The 15,738-nt window shown below is 40.3% G+C and overlaps 1 protein-coding gene across 3 annotated transcripts in view; it reads right to left on the bottom strand.

The window, feature by feature from the left end:
* Ndg (Nidogen) overlaps window positions 1-14,718 on the bottom strand; it is a 40,635-nt gene extending 25,917 nt beyond the window's left edge. For 2 of the 3 annotated variants that reach the window (XM_072299283.1, XM_072299282.1), the window contains exon 1: window positions 14,470-14,717. In XM_072299283.1, the coding sequence (XP_072155384.1) occupies window positions 14,470-14,691 (222 nt within the window). In that variant the 5' untranslated portion in view covers window positions 14,692-14,717. Of the gene's footprint in view, window positions 1-14,469 lie in introns of all 3 variants that reach the window. The other variant, XM_072299281.1, reaches the window with a different exon arrangement.
* Between the last annotated feature and the right edge of the window lie 1,020 nt (window positions 14,719-15,738).

The following is a 15,738-nucleotide window of genomic DNA, read 5'->3' as shown; positions in this document are numbered from 1 at the left end:
AAATTCTCTCTGTAATTCGAAGTGTGGGAAGTAAATATGGTCCTCCCTCTATAATTCGAAATAAGACGGCACATTCACCGTACAATTCGAAGTCAACTGTTTATGTACCTGGGTGTCTGAAAGAGCTGATAGGATTGTCAAAATGTAAACATGTTATTAATAATTTTAAAATTAAATATAAATAATTAATACTTAATAATAACTTAGTGTAATTTTTACCGCCGTAAAGAAATAAACTGATATTTTTGGTTCCTTTTGACGTAAATCCGTCCATTTGCCTCTCTACGTTCGAACCTCTCTAATTCGAAATTTCTCCACATGAATCTCTTTAATTCGAACTCTCTTTATTTCGAAACCTCGCTAATTCGAAGAAAAAGCCGATTCCCTTCAATTTCGAATTATCGAGAGTCCACTGTACTACATCGAGGACGCTTTTACCCTTTAATTTGGACGCAAGAGGACAAAAACATGGACTGCGTTAAGCACACGGAGAAAAAAACTTCGTGCGTGGGACCTGAAGTTTGGGTCATATGGATCTCTGAAGTTTTCAGATTGAGCATCTGAACTCTTTAGGTCTAGCTGTCAAGGTTCGGATCACACATCTGAAACTTCAGTTCTTACATCTGAAGTACTTCGGTTCTCACATCCGAAAAACTTCGGTTCTCACATCTGAAGTACTTCAGATGTAAGAGCTGAAGTTTCAAATGTGTGACCCGAACCCCGACAGCTGGACCTAAAGTGTTCAGATGCTCAATCTGAAAACTTCAGAGATCCACATGACCTAAACTTCAAGTCCCACGCACAAGGTTTTTTTCTCCGTGCAGAAAGGAACCAAGCCACATCAGCTATCGCCAAAAATTGGACCATTTAATTTTTTTACATGAAAGCAGTTGTGCGGATTTTTGTGCAAATTTTAGTGAATTTTCTGCACAGTACGAAGCAAATTCCTTAACATTTTTAAAGGAATCCGCACACACGTTCTCTTGTTAAAATTAAATTGCTCAGTTGAATATGCCAATAGATGTGGCTTGGTCCCTTTCTGCTGAATCCGGGTGGATGATAGAAACTTCTGGCTGAAGTCAGATTTTGAAGTCATACACGGAGAAAACTACTTCAGTCACAAGGACTGAACTTCATTTCATATGGAGCGTAGACATTTTTAGTTCAGAAAACCAAAATTCTCAGTCCTGAAAACCAAACTTTAGTTGAGATAACTGTAGTCTAGAAAACCTGAAGAATATACGAGTGTTTGGTATGGCTGACAAAAACGTGGCTCATCTGAACTCAATTTCGGTTTTCATGACTGAAAACCTTAGTTACCTCGACTGAAAACTTACAAACTGAAGTTTTTTTTTCTCCATGAATTAAGTTGAAATCGTGTGTTCAATGCAGAATTTTTCATTTCAAAAGCGTTTCAGCTCTTGGAATGCAAACACCAGCAATTCCCATTTTTTCTTATATTAAAGAATGTGTTATATTCATCATACAATTTTAATGTCACATTTTCAAAAACAGTTCAAGCTCTTTACTTGCACGTTATCCCCTTACTATTTTTGGCCTTAGCTGAGGGACGGGGCTCCCTTCAGAGGTCCGTCTTCTCTACAAAAATCCTGATTCCACTCATGCTCATAATTCCTACTGCCACAGCATGAATGTGAGTTGAGAAAAGCGCTCAAAACTGGCAACTATTTCAACTCCAAAGTCAACCACATTGCCTACTTAACTACTTGCAGGCGATTTTACTGCCGCTAAACATCTATTTGTTCATTTTCTCGCGGGCCTGGTCCTGATGCTGGCACATGATCCGCTGAAAAGGCAACACAGCTGTCTGGAGTCGTATCTTACGGTCGCATTGTTCCTTAAGATCGCACTTAATGGTTTTTTTTACTTTGAACTGTGGGTTCCCGCGGCTCTGGGATCGGTATGCACCAGGGTATTCGGTATCTGCCTTTCAAATGTGTTGATCGGTTTGAGTGGAGAATTGACTCCGACTGTGGGAATGCAAATTTTCCAACGTATCTGTATTGCTCACGGTTGCCAAACGTGTCAAGAAGTGGAACTCACTGATTTCTGATTTTTGAAATATTTTTCAGCCCAACCGAGTGAGAAGTTAACCGACCGCGCAGGTGAATGTGCGTAAACTCAACAAAACTTAGCTACTATGCAATCAAGTACAGATTATCAGCAAGATTTATAGAGAAAAAGAAATAAGAATTTTTGAGATGTTGGAAATATATTGGCAACGTGTGTTTTATGAAAATAACGTCATAGGTACTTGAAAAAGGCATTTTTCACTCGAAAAACTTGGCCTCTTGCGCCAGCTAAAGCGAATTGGAAACAAGTTTGTAGCAATTTGGAATAAGTTTGAGTGCGTTTTTAAACCAGTTTTTCCCCCTCAGATTTTGGGGATAGAGAGTTGAACTTTCGGTTAGAGAGCATTACGAGTCAATTACCGACTGAAATATTGGAAAACTTTCTACAAAAATTTGTGCTGACACCGCGCTGAATGTCTATTCAAAATATTTTAAAAACGCTCTACTGGGTTTTTTGGGTGTCATCCGAATGTTCCTAGAATATTTGAATGATACTTTTTAGTTTCTGTTAAAATGTGGAACATTATCGAAAATTTGATAACATAGCATTTTCAATGTAAAATGCATTAAAATTGTCTTTTTAAATATTTTTTACACCAATCTTCTAAAACTCCTTCGATCCGACTAAAATAGGGAGGGGGTTTAAAGGCAAAAAATTATAAAAAACTGCATGGAAAAAATTTATACTGCTGATTTAACAATTTTGTGCTTACAAAAAAGGTCCGACATGTTTCAATGCAGATTTGACAGTTAAGAAAGTTACTTTGGCCGTCCCCGTAGTTAAATTGGACCGCATTTTGCAATTTGGAACTATAAATTCTGGCTCCTCCAGGAAAACACTTACGTGCATAGGGAAACTAATTGCACATACGTTGTTTTTAAACCGGGCTTTATAGTTCCAAAATTTATTTACAGTTTTAATTTATAGTTCCAAACTGCAAAATGTAGTCCAATTAGCTTTCCACTATTGAAAAATGTACACTTGAAACATGTCGGAGTCGGACATATTTTTTAAATATTTAATTTCTGAATCAGAAATCTATTTTTTTCTGTGCACACCCAATTTCACACACATCCTCCACGAAAGCTGGCAACGCGGCTGAGAATGAAGATAAAGCTCGGACGCAAATGAGCGTTGTTCGGAAATGTCGCGAATTAAATGGTCAATTCCAGTAGCCTCCCGATCGTCGTCGGCGGGCGCGGAGAGCCGGCGCTTGCAAAGAGGAGCGATTAGCAGGCCGCCCGCCGCTCAGTTGATAAAACAATTGTTCACTTTCCAGCCCCCTGCCCCCTGCCCAACCCCCCCCCCCCCCCCCCCGGGCTGTTTGATGCACCGCGGTGGGAGTTAAGTGTTTTACCATCGGGCTGCTAATTGTGCATCGCAACCTGAAAGCCGGCACTGATCTTAATCTCGCTTTGCGTCTTGGGAAACCCATCGGTCCTTGCAGAGAACGATATCGGCCCGCCGATTACTTACAAGAGCTCTTAATTTTCGCGTCGGGGGTCTCATGGATAAGCACGTCTTTATAGAGTGGACATATTTCTGCCCAACGGAACTGTGGACGAGTGGGGAAGATGGGTGTGCTCGTTGAAGCTGCAGAAGAGCAATGGGGGGAAAAAAAAAAAAAAAAAAAAAAAAAAAAAAAAAAAAAAAAAAAAAAAAACACATTGGATGTAGAGTCCAGACTCTTGAAAACATTGACAAGATAAAATTCTCTTGATTCAATCAGATTTAAGCTTAAATCAAACGGAAATTCGCTCAAATTCAGAGGCTTCGTTCTTGATTTAAGCAAAAATCCAATTGAATCAAGAGTATTTTTTCTTGTCGATGTTTTCAAGAGTCTGAAGTCTAGATCCAATGGGTTTTTTCCAGTGAGAAACTTTATAGGTGGGTGTGATTCCCTATGGAGAAATGGAAAAGTGGGATTTTACATTCTGTCAAACGGAACTACGTGCCGCAACTTATGAGCCATGGGCATGGCAAAAGAGCCTTCTGGACAGGGCTCATGAGTTAATACGGCGGAAGGGCGACCGCGGCGGCAGCTTTGTCGCCGCCGACGTCACTGGCGCTTTATAATTCCCATTCGTTCTTATGGTCCTCGACTAACGAGCACTCCTCTTCTTTCCCACCTGTCTCTGGTTCCGTTTGGCAGAAATACGTCTAGGTGTTCAATAAACCAAGTGCTGTTTCTTGGACGTGCAGCACGGATTAAAACCCAATATGGACGTTCGTGCTGAAGGGCCTCATGTGAAGATGTACTATACATCTCCGGAGCTATCGACGGCAAACTTCCAAAGCACACATCTTGTTTGCGGTGTGTGAAAATTTCCTTTCTAATTTTATTTTTTTATGAAAGAACAATGTGCAAATCCTCATCATTCCTTTACATTTTTCCGGAATTTGCTTCTCACAAAAAAGAAAACTCAAGGAAGTTTTTAAGAATCGACCTTTAGTAGTTCTCAATTTGAAAAATAAAGTATAACAGGAAGTTCGCAACGGCGCAAATCGAGACACGTGGTTTGGAAGTTAAGATTCGCCGTCGTTATGTAGCGCGCAAACCCAATGCACATAGTTCCTCTCAATTTGCTTAATTTTTACTTCGTTCCATTTCGCATTCATGCGAAATGGAATACATACATGTAATTTAAGAGCATTTTCGGCGATGAAGTTTATCCTTATGCAGAAGTTAAAATTATATTTAACAAATGCCACCCTTGCCATCTATAATTGAAAAGAACGCGTCTCCTATGAAGCACTTCGACGGATTATGTGTTATTTTTAAGAATCCCCTATGCTTAATGTTTTTTGTACATAACTAATGTCTATTTGTTAAGCTATAAATACTGTCTTCCCTTGCATTTTATTTTCATAAACGCATTCCTCTACCAATTAAAACCCTTACAACGACCTCTGCATGAAACAAAATTCCTAAACCGCCACCGCCCGCGACGGAAACATAATTCAGGGAACTCCAAGAGTGACAGGGCAAATTGAGTTACATGACCGCATGACTCACCGTTAGTGTTACAGCAAAGGTTAACAAACCGAGAGCGAGAGATTCGGATGAAAAAAATTTGAAACTTTTCCAAATTGCCGGTCGCCACAGCGACGCTGCATCTAACACGTGGTGAGCGTATTTTCGAGCTTCGGGTTTCTCGAAGTTTTTGTGCTGGACAGTCACACTAGGAAAAATCTCTACCCCAATCGAAAGAAAATTCCGTTGCATATTCTCGCAAAAGAGTTCCACATGGAAATCATTCCTAATATTTAATTTTTTCACATTCAAGGGGGTGAGCGGGGACGGAATTTGATTTGACTTAATTGGCACATTGATTTAACTAGTCCTGCCCTATATTTTTAACGATTTTTAGATTTTACAAGCGTGAGCGCTCCGCTCACGCTTGCCGCTTGTTGTGTTGTATTAGCGCCTACAAGACTGCAGGGATACTTCAAGCATTGCGCGTTAGGCGTAATGCGTGAAGTATCCCTGCATTCCTATGTCAAATTGTATGCGCAACGCGTGAAGTATCCTTACAGTCATGTAGACGCCAATACGCACTTCGTGCTGGCATTGGCCGCTCTGTGTTCGGCTCTATTAGGTATTCAAATTCGCAGAGGCAGCGTTTCTCCACTCTTGATTTTGAAATGTTTATGCTCTCTCTTTGAATTAAAGTTTTTAAGAGAGAAAATGATATTTAAACGATTTAATGTGCTCGTTACTAGACGTCCTGATAAACAGGGCTATGTCCTAGTCGTTCGTAAAATTAGAGGACTATCTTGATTAGGAGTTTTTTTTCAAATTTTCTATCATGTAAGCAGCTTTCCACCAACCATTTTCAAGAGGGGACATGAAAGCGGCTCTTTCATTCATATCTTATTTTCTAAAGTTTGTAACGGGTCATGAATGAGTTTTATATATGGACTGAGTTAAGCAGAAAGGAACCAACCCACATTTTGGAAAATATTGAGTTATGAGTGGTTTTGAACTCAACCACTGCTCTACTATCTTCGCCAAAAATTCAAAGTTTTTGTTGAAGAAAATCTTGCAGAAATTGAACTTGAAGTTTATCTTTTACATTGAGTCTTATGCAGGAGCCAAACTTTAAACCTCATTTTCTAGCTTCGATCCCGATTTGGCTTGGTTCCTTTCTGTTTAACTCCGTCCATAAGTCCTAGTTGCCTGTAGAAGTAGAAGAATATCTTGATTAGGAGTATTTTTCCCAAACTTTCTATCATGTAAGCAGCTTTCCACTAATAAAAGTGAAGAGGGGAAATGAGATTTGCGGTTCTTTTATTCATACCTTTATAACGGGTCGGAGTGATTTTTATCCATGTAGGTTTATCATCTGTAATAGATGGAGGACTGATAGATCGTTTGGGTGTCTACCCAAAGGACCGCGCACTGCCTACGGTCCCGTTTTCGACGTAGCTGAGGTCATTGATTCCCGATTCCCTTCCTGCGCGCGATTACTTCCTAGTTGATCTGATGCAAATGCAGGAGCTTTTGTGTGGCTCTAACGGAGAGATAAGATAGGCGCCGGCGTCAACCCTGTTCCACCTCCCCCCTCGCCCAGGAGCCCCAAACGCTGGACCAGTTTATAGCAGCCTCGCGGTGCGGGGGAGGGGGCGGCTACATCAAAGCTAATTGCAGAATCAGCGTTGCCGATTGATATATGGACTATTTCTATCAAACGGAACTATGTGCAGTAAGACATGAGCCCTGAGACCCACAAGAATAGGTGCATAACAGGGCTCATGCCATTATGCACATAGTTCCGTTTGATAGAAATACGTCCATATTACAGATCATTAACCCTAGTAGTCTGACAGACTCACTGACAGTGTCAGATCGTGGGACTATAAACATGTGTCAGATGTGGACGCATCAGAAGTCGGAAAATCAGCGGAAAATGTCGGAAAACGACCGGAAATATTTTAAATTGCCGGGAAACAGTAAAACCATAAAAAAATTCGCATTTTTCCTGTGCGTTTTTGTAACTGTAGTGCAAAGACTAGTAAATTCGAAGAGTAAAATTTTTACGAAGTAGGAATGTGACGAAAAAATCAACTAATGGTTTAAATTTTGATAATACGGGTGAGAATAGCGATAAAGACGGATAACTTAGCGGCAGAATGCGCAACTGCTCACCACTACTCACTGTTCCTGCATGATGACATAAAGGTAGATGACAATTAGCCTTCATTTCACATATAGACTACCAGCACAACGACCTCGTGCCCGTACACCTGAACACTCAGTAGCATTGTCACTTGAGGCATAACTCATATACCTCGAGTTGAGTGCCTAAAATACCAATTATATCCAATTTATATCAAAATCGCGTTTAAAAGTAGACCAAACGCATTTAATCATGAGGGAAAAGGCATCGGTTTATGAAGGACTGGAAAACTCTCGGCACTAGACAAGATATTCACTAAAGCACTATGCCATATGTATGTTTCCTGCGCACATTTTTGAGTGGCATGCAATTCTTGTAATACTTGTACAGGGCCGGATTAAGGGGGTGGCCACATGGGCCGCGGACCATGGCGGCAAATCTAAGGGGCGGCAAAAATTTGCAATTTTTTAAAGTGTAGGTATAATAAAAAATCGGATTTATAAAAACAAAATTACAAACGAGAAAAGGTGACAAAATCTCTCATTTCCTGAGAGTATAGTATATAATTTCTAATTTTGTCGTCTCTTAGTGATACAAGAGACAGCACCTTCAATAAGTCGAGTTAAGAGAGAGACAAACACGCGATTTGGCCTGGAATGGCGCGAATTAGAGAGAAATGATAACGAGGACTTGAGATGAAAAGGAGAAGCCCTCGGCGCGGCGATCGGCATGTAACACATATTAGCGCCTACAAGACTGCACGAATACTTCACGCATTGCATCAAACACAGTGCGGTCATTGCAGTCAGCGTGAAACAGATAGCGCCTACAAGAATGCATGAATACCTCACGCATGGCGCCAAACTTAGTGCGGTCAGCGTGAAACGCACAGCGCCTAGAAGACTGCGTGAATACTTTACGCATTGCGTCCAACATGGTGCAGTCTGCGCAGCGCGGCGGCGGAAGTTAAAATAATTGAACTACATTTATGTTTGTTCTTTCATAATTTTTTCGTTCATTTCTTATGAATGGAAAGCCTTGTCTACACAGAGATAGGTTTACGGAACTTAACTTTCGCGCAAAGTTTCGTGAACTTTTGCTAGTAGTGTTGACAGGGCTATCCCAAAAAATGTGTTCAACACGAGTAAATGCGTCTTATGTACTCCTCCCCTGCTGGCACGTTCATTTGATGGTTTTTATCGAGTTTCAAAACGAATAAGAAGGGGGCGGCATAATATAGGCGGCCCATGGGCGGCAAGTAGGTGAATCCGGCCCTGTTTATGTGTGGAAAATCAAATCCAAAGCGTGATATCAACAAGTACACTTAACACTGACCGGATGAAATACTAATCATACAAATGAGGTTATTTTTATACTTGTCAACTACCAGCGACTCATTGTAAATATTTAGATCTTCTTCAGAAGTTGATTTCATTTTCAGTTGTAAGAATAATTTAAATGGAAAATTAAGAAAAAAATTTACCGTATACATAATGTTTTAGTTTGTGCCAAAAAAAAGAACTCTATCTTTACCCTTTATCCGGATAGTGATCGTGCGGGGAATCAAAAATATTTTGCCTTTTTGATCTATTTAGAAATACAACTTTTTCGAGACCGTGCACTACAAATTTAAGGAATGCAATCGAGTGAACCAAAAGTTCAGTTCAGAGATCAAAACTTTTCGTCTTGTGGTAAATGACAGGTAATTACTTGAGCAAAACTCGAATAAAATTCGCCTTACTATGATATATGAAAGTCGAGGTGAGCACTTGTATAGACGAGCTTCTATGATTTAGTTCATACTAAACAAATTTCTCAACTCTTTGGTTAAAGGTCATCATTGCATTATAGGCAACTGTGGAGTGTTTACTTTTGAAAATAGCTTTTATGCTATGGGGAGGATAGCAGTACGGGGTCTAAAACATATCGTCACCTTCTGGCCAAAGTATCACAAGCACCATGCGACGTTTCAAAATTTTCGCCGCCATTTTAGTCTATTCTAGAGAAATTGTTGGTTGAATCTGTTTGAAAGTCTCACTGAATTTTATCGGCAGCACAAAGAAAATTCAGTGAAATTTTCGGACAGCTTCGTTGAAATATTTCTCTGTAAACCAATAAAACGGCGGCGAAAATTTTTAAACGTCGCATGGCGCCTCTGATACTTTGGCCGGAAGGTGACGATATTGTCCCTGGACCTAAGTACTTGACATAATTTTATGACGTTAGCTGCCGTCACCAGTGGCGTGGCGTGAATGATCGATTATCGATATTTCTCCAAACTATGGTAAAGAATCGATTATCAAGGTGTTTGCTGCGAATACCTTGTTTATCGATCCTTTTCCATAGGTTTGAATTACAGATCAATCGATAAATCGCAAAGCACGCCACGCCACTGGCCGTCACCATAACTGTGCGATCTCTGCCGTCCATCAAGCATCAATACAAGGTGAAGGCGAGGTATTAAACAAAAACAAAGCACACCATGGACGACTTCACTTCCTAGGATATAATTTACGACCGTATCGGCTTATGAAGGGGGTCAAAAAGTTGACAGTTGAACGCGGCCTTGATCGTCAAATCTGCCAGTGATTGACCTTGCCTATAATTTTCGGGGACCCGAAAAAGTGTGAAAGTCAAAAGTCCTCGGTCTACGGACGCAAGAACATAACAGCATCCTCATCAGGTGAGCCTCGAGAAGCATAAAGTAATACGCACGATAGGGCTCATCTCGAAGCGTAGCCGCGGTAGAGTGACGAAAATATGTGACAAACGAACAAAGAAAACAAGAAACCGTCGCCCTCAAACGCATAATTTCAATGTTTATTTACTCGGGATGACTTTAATAGCCGTGAGCTTAAGAGCGCGCGAGTTAAAATAGTGAAAGACTTAATTTATAACGGCGACGGTGGTGATAACTAACGCAACTCCGTTGAATATCTTGCATAAAATTCTTCGTCGAAGAAACATTTACTGAACTTCATCGTCGCGATATTTCTTTTCGCGATGTTTATTTTTACTCAGTAAATGTAGCAAATATACCATCGAAAATTTCACTGATGATTTTGTGGATTACCAGTTTTTTGTGAAGTTTTGAGCAGAAGAGCATGCGATCAAGAAAAATAATCGTCCAGGTAGATTTTGCAATCTTGGAATAGCGTCATAGTTTTTTTCCCTCTTTTTTCTGTTTTCTGTTTTCTGTTTTCTTTTTCTCTTTCTTTTCTCTCTCTCTCTCTCTCTTTTATTTATTTTTTTTTTTAAAACAGAGTTTGTGTTGAAATTTCTGCTATGCCCTTAGCTGATTGACAGCCTATAGAGAAATTTTTTTATGAAGAAGAAATTGGTTAGTTAGTTTTGAGTGCTGAAGCTTGCATTTTGTCAAGGCATATATTTCGAGAGGGGGACTGTAGGGGACTGCAAGGCATATTCATTACAACGACTATGAGTCCCAGAATGACTCAGAAAAAAAGAGGTCATATCAGCACGCACATAGTCAAACCTAGACATTGCATATCATGAACAGCCACACAGTCGTTTTACCAAAGGGAGTGCTCATACACCTGTTTGCACCGAAGACTTATAACACACGGATATTCACTCACAACCCTTTTATCCTACGCGTTTTTTTTTTTTTTTTTTTTTTACTATTATTTACAATTGTTTTCGTCAAGTTTCAAGTTGCAAAAGTTTGAATCGCTCAGCTTTCTTGCAGTTACGTCTGAGTAACTGGAAACTGGTGTTAGAAATCAAGTTTGCCTTCAACTTGATGAATGCAATTTGAGCGGCTCAGGAGTTTAAATAGTTGTATCACGCACTTAAGTTGAGCGTGATGTCTAGGGAAGAGTGACTTCAGTTATGTAATTTTCGTGTTTTTAATGACCATCGCAGCGAAATGTCCAACCCCAGGTTGAATTTAAGACTTTAAGTGAACCTCACCGACCTCGATGGGTAGTGAAAAATATAATGTAGGTGAAAACTTCCTCACAAATAGTAAAAATAGTTTAATTTATGCAAAAATGCACGAGGTTCTAAATGCTGAGGATCAAGGGTTGTTGATGGAAAGGTCTGGGTGATTCATACCGTGGGTGATGGGTCTATGAGCGAGTAGTTTCAGAATCGATTTTTCGATTGTCAAACCGTTTTCTCATAATAATCGTAAATCCACTCCAGTAAAAAGATAAAATAAAAAAAATAATAAACGAATATATTAAAAAAATATAGCTTCATGCTATTCAAATGAGATTTTTTCCAGGCAATCTAGTTCTTTATTCGCGGATGGTAAAAATCGGTCAGGAATAGTTTCTAGTGGAGGCTGAGGACAAAATGATTCCAGGGAATCCACATTTCAAATCTTCATCTCGATAACCTTCCTCGAGTCTACCGAAGTGTGAAGCGGCTCATGAGGTTATTTGTAGGACGAGGAACAAGGACCCTACAAGACGCGAAAGCAGATCAACGAACTTAAGTATTTTTATCTTTTTTTGGGTAAAATGGAACGGGGGTGATCGCTTGGTGGCACCCCTCAAGCTCCCAAGTATTTCAACGAGAAACTTCGAAATTCTCCTTCTTTCTTTCGAAACGGCTGGATTAGCTTGATGAGCTTACATTCTTCCCCGGTTTTCCTATCTCACTGTTTCAACCTTTCATCGTGTTCAGTTTTCCTCCATTTCAATTCTCGGTACTGGGCATAAATTACAATCAAACTTTTTGTGCATTGCCTTGGTAGTTGGTCCAATTTCAAAAATTTACAAAATGTTGCATGTTTTTGACAATGTTCTCTCTCTTTTTTTTATTTCAAACTTGAGCTGGACGTGAACTACGGATATTCCTTAAGATTTCCTTAAATTCCCACTTAATTTCGAGCGCTTAGAACCAAAAAACTATTTTAAAACTGTATCTATACTTTTACAGAAAATTCTGACCTACATGATGATTAGTTCTGACTAACTCACTCATTATTAGTTCCTTAGCACGGCAGAGTTTTGGTCAAATCCGTCTTGTAAATACATCAGGAGCTGTTACGAGGCGGTGGGAAGAGATTTCGCTCCGCCATAATGCAAACTTGCAATGCTGTAACCCATGCCGACACATGTAGTATACTGACTAAAATGGATTTATTGATTATTTGACAGATTGAGAGCCTAATTAAGGAACTACCAGCACTCGAATCTCCATGCACATTCGAATTATCAAGTTACAAGTTGCAGGTCATAGGTCACAGCTCCACTGTGTTTATTCGCGCGTCATACGTAGCATTCTTGATCTAGTTGCAAGCCTTTCACACTCTCCAGTGACGTAACCAGGCACTTATTATAGAATTCATCTCACAAATGATAACAATTTTTCTTTGTCGGTCAGTATTGTTAGATTCTGTACTGAAACTCAGTTAGTGCAATCGACACAAACTGACTGAGAGGTAAATGAAGGAGGTGACAGTCAAATTTTGGCTGATGCTGATGGATCCCCCCCCCCCCCCCATTTCTTTATGCAAGAGGGTAATATTTTTGATCCAAACATAAACTCCTCCAGGCTCAGCAATATTTAGATTACATTGTGAATATTAGTAACCACAACGTTTGGATCATCCGAGAGACAACTGATGTGCCATTCATTTCCTTTGCAAATCGGTGATTTTATCTGTTAGCCAGAAATATTGGTTCCCAATTGCAAAATGCAATCAGCTTGATGTTAAAGTAGATCTTTGTATCACATCATTTTAACAACCATGTTGCATACTGGCAAAATTTGGTATGGCATGGTGTTGGCAGTATTTCCTGACAAACACGAGCCTCTTTTAATAAGAAAGTCGAATCTGGATTTATTCCAACCTTTGTTATAATTTTTGTAAAACTCTTCCAGCATATTACGATAAATCAGAGAAATGATTATGCCAGAGTGCTGTAAGAGTCTATCATCTTATCAAACTACGTGAATTGTAAAATTCTATTCTTTCGTACAGAACCCACAGTTCATCCGAACGTTCCCCGAAATAAGCGCTCCAAAATCCGTGCTTATCAGCTAAAAGTGTATAGGAAACCATCCTGTATCTTAGTGATAAAATGCCGCATCAATGTGATAAGTGAAATGATAAACGACCTTATTAAGTTCTCAAAATGTCAATACTTTGAGGTTTGCTTTTGAGAACACCGAGTTACCGGTAAAATTAACATTCTTAGTTTTACGAAAATCCAAAAGATTTGTTTGACAGGATATTCATACATTTTAATTAGTCGGAGTTTATTAACTTTACGGCAGAAGCCAATGTTCCACATTGAATGTTCAGTGTTCCTCGACTACTTTCCAATGCACTTTTTAATGCAGCTCGAGAAGTAAACTTGGCCATCATCGGCATCACTCCCTTGCAAAAAATTGCGGAGCAGTATGTGAGAAAATAGTAGGGAAACTCGCAATTTTCCAAGAATCCATAATGGGTATATGTGGTAGATTTCTAACTTTAAAAATCCACGAATTTTACCTTTATTGTTAAGAGAGGGCCTATTTTGCCCGGCAAGATGGCTGTATTTTTTATCTTCTTTGTGTATGCATTCAAACTTATAACCCAAGGCGGTCTGGCCAGGGGTGCTAGGGTGCTTCAGCACCTCAGAAATTCTGACGATTGGCCCCGGAAAGTTTTTTGCAGGGCCCCCCAAAACGTAACAGCACCACAAGAATTGTCGAGCCAGACCGACACCTTTTTAAGCTAGGGATTTTTTGATTTTTTCCCCTTGAAACTTCAATTTTGGACTTAACTGCTCTTAGAGGTAAGACGATAAGACGGTAGCTGGATGAAATGCACTGAAAAAATATGGCACATTTTACCATACCTGACACAGTGATACGAATATCCTAATCAGCAACAGATTCGAATGGTGACATTTACTGTCTTATGGTACACTGGAAAAAAAAGTCGCTTGGATCTAGAGTCCAGACTCTTAAAAACACTGACAAGAAAAAATCCTCTTGATTCAATCGCTTTTTCGCTTAGTTCGAGAACCAAGCTTCTTAATTCAAGCGGATTTCTTCTTGATTCAATGAAAATCCGATTGAATCAAGAGTATTTTTTCTTGTCATTGTTTTCAAGAGTCTGGACTCTAGATCCAAGCGACTCTTTTCCAGTTTATCACCAGAATTCTGGTGAATACTACCATAATTCTGGTTATCGTCACAAAATAGTATTACTGTGTAAAAAATCAAGTAGACTGATAGTAGACGTTGCCATACTTTTTTCCAGCGAGCGAAAAAACTGATTGTGACTTACGAAGATGGACGTGAAGTTCTCCCCGTAGAAGCGGATGGGGACGGTGAGGGGTACCTCCGGGCTGGAGACCCCCCAGCGGTCGGTGGGGAGGGCGGCATCGAGGTTGCCTCCGTGGGGGTAGAACTGTTCGAAGGGGTAGGCGCGCGCGACGCGTGACCTAGTCAACAGGACCACAGCCGCGAGGGCCAAGCCGAGAGCGTGGAGAGCACCGCACCCGGGCATCGTGAACTGACGATCACCGCCGCGACGGCCGCCGAAACCGCGTCCGCGTCGCGACGCCCCAGACGCCACGCATCTCCGACCCTCCGCTTCAATGGAGCCGCCCCCCCCCCCCCCCGAGCCAAGATAACCCGAACCCCCCGTACGCGCACTACAACGCGCTTTGGCTATTTTCTGCGTGTTCACCCGTGTTGCCGCACGCGTCTGCGTGCTATGCTGCCGTGATAAGGAAGAACGCCGTATGAACATTCGAGAGTTGCCAAATTTCATTCGATGAAACGTTTATTTTTGAGGAAAAGTATGAATATTTTTCCTTGAAATTTTCAGAATCTCCAGGTGAAATTGCAGACAAAATCATCTGAAAAATTTGGAAGAAAATATTCATAAGTTTACCAGAAAATTCGCGTTTTATCAAAGGAAATTTGGCAACGCCTGAAGGTTCATACGGCGTTTTTCTTTAGCACGGCAGTATGGGAAACGCCGCACAAACCCTCAGACGCTGCCAAATTTCCTTCGAGAAAATATGAATTTACTGGGTGAAGTTGTCCATCTTTTCCTTTCAATTTCTCAGACAATTTGGTTCGCAATTTTATCCAAAATATCTGCGGATTTCCAGAAAAAATATGCATAACTTTCCTCAAAAATACATGTTTTCCTGGGAAAATTCGGCAACTCTCGAATGTTAATGCGGCGTTCTTCCTCAGCAGTCTGCAGTGCTAAAGAAAAACGTCGTATGAACATAACAGTTGCCGAATTTCCCATGGCAAAACATGTATTTTAAAGGAAAGTTATTCATATTTTTTTTTGAAATGTTCAGATATTTTAGATCGAATTGCGAACAAAATTGCCTGAAAAGTTTGAAGACAAATATTCAAAATTTTTCCCTCTAAATTCGTTTTTTATTGAAGAAAATGTGATAACATCTGAAGGCTCATACGGTGTTCCTTTCTAGTACGGCAGAGCTAGAGGGTGATATGCCTTCCTGTCAACGCGTCAACAGACGATGAACTTGGAATCAACGCAATGCACTTTGCAGTGCCAAACACTATT

This window comes from Bemisia tabaci, chromosome 4, assembly GCF_918797505.1.
Source record: "Bemisia tabaci chromosome 4, PGI_BMITA_v3".
Classification (NCBI taxonomy): domain Eukaryota; kingdom Metazoa; phylum Arthropoda; class Insecta; order Hemiptera; family Aleyrodidae; genus Bemisia; species Bemisia tabaci.
This window is presented reverse-complemented; position numbering and strand designations above follow the sequence as displayed.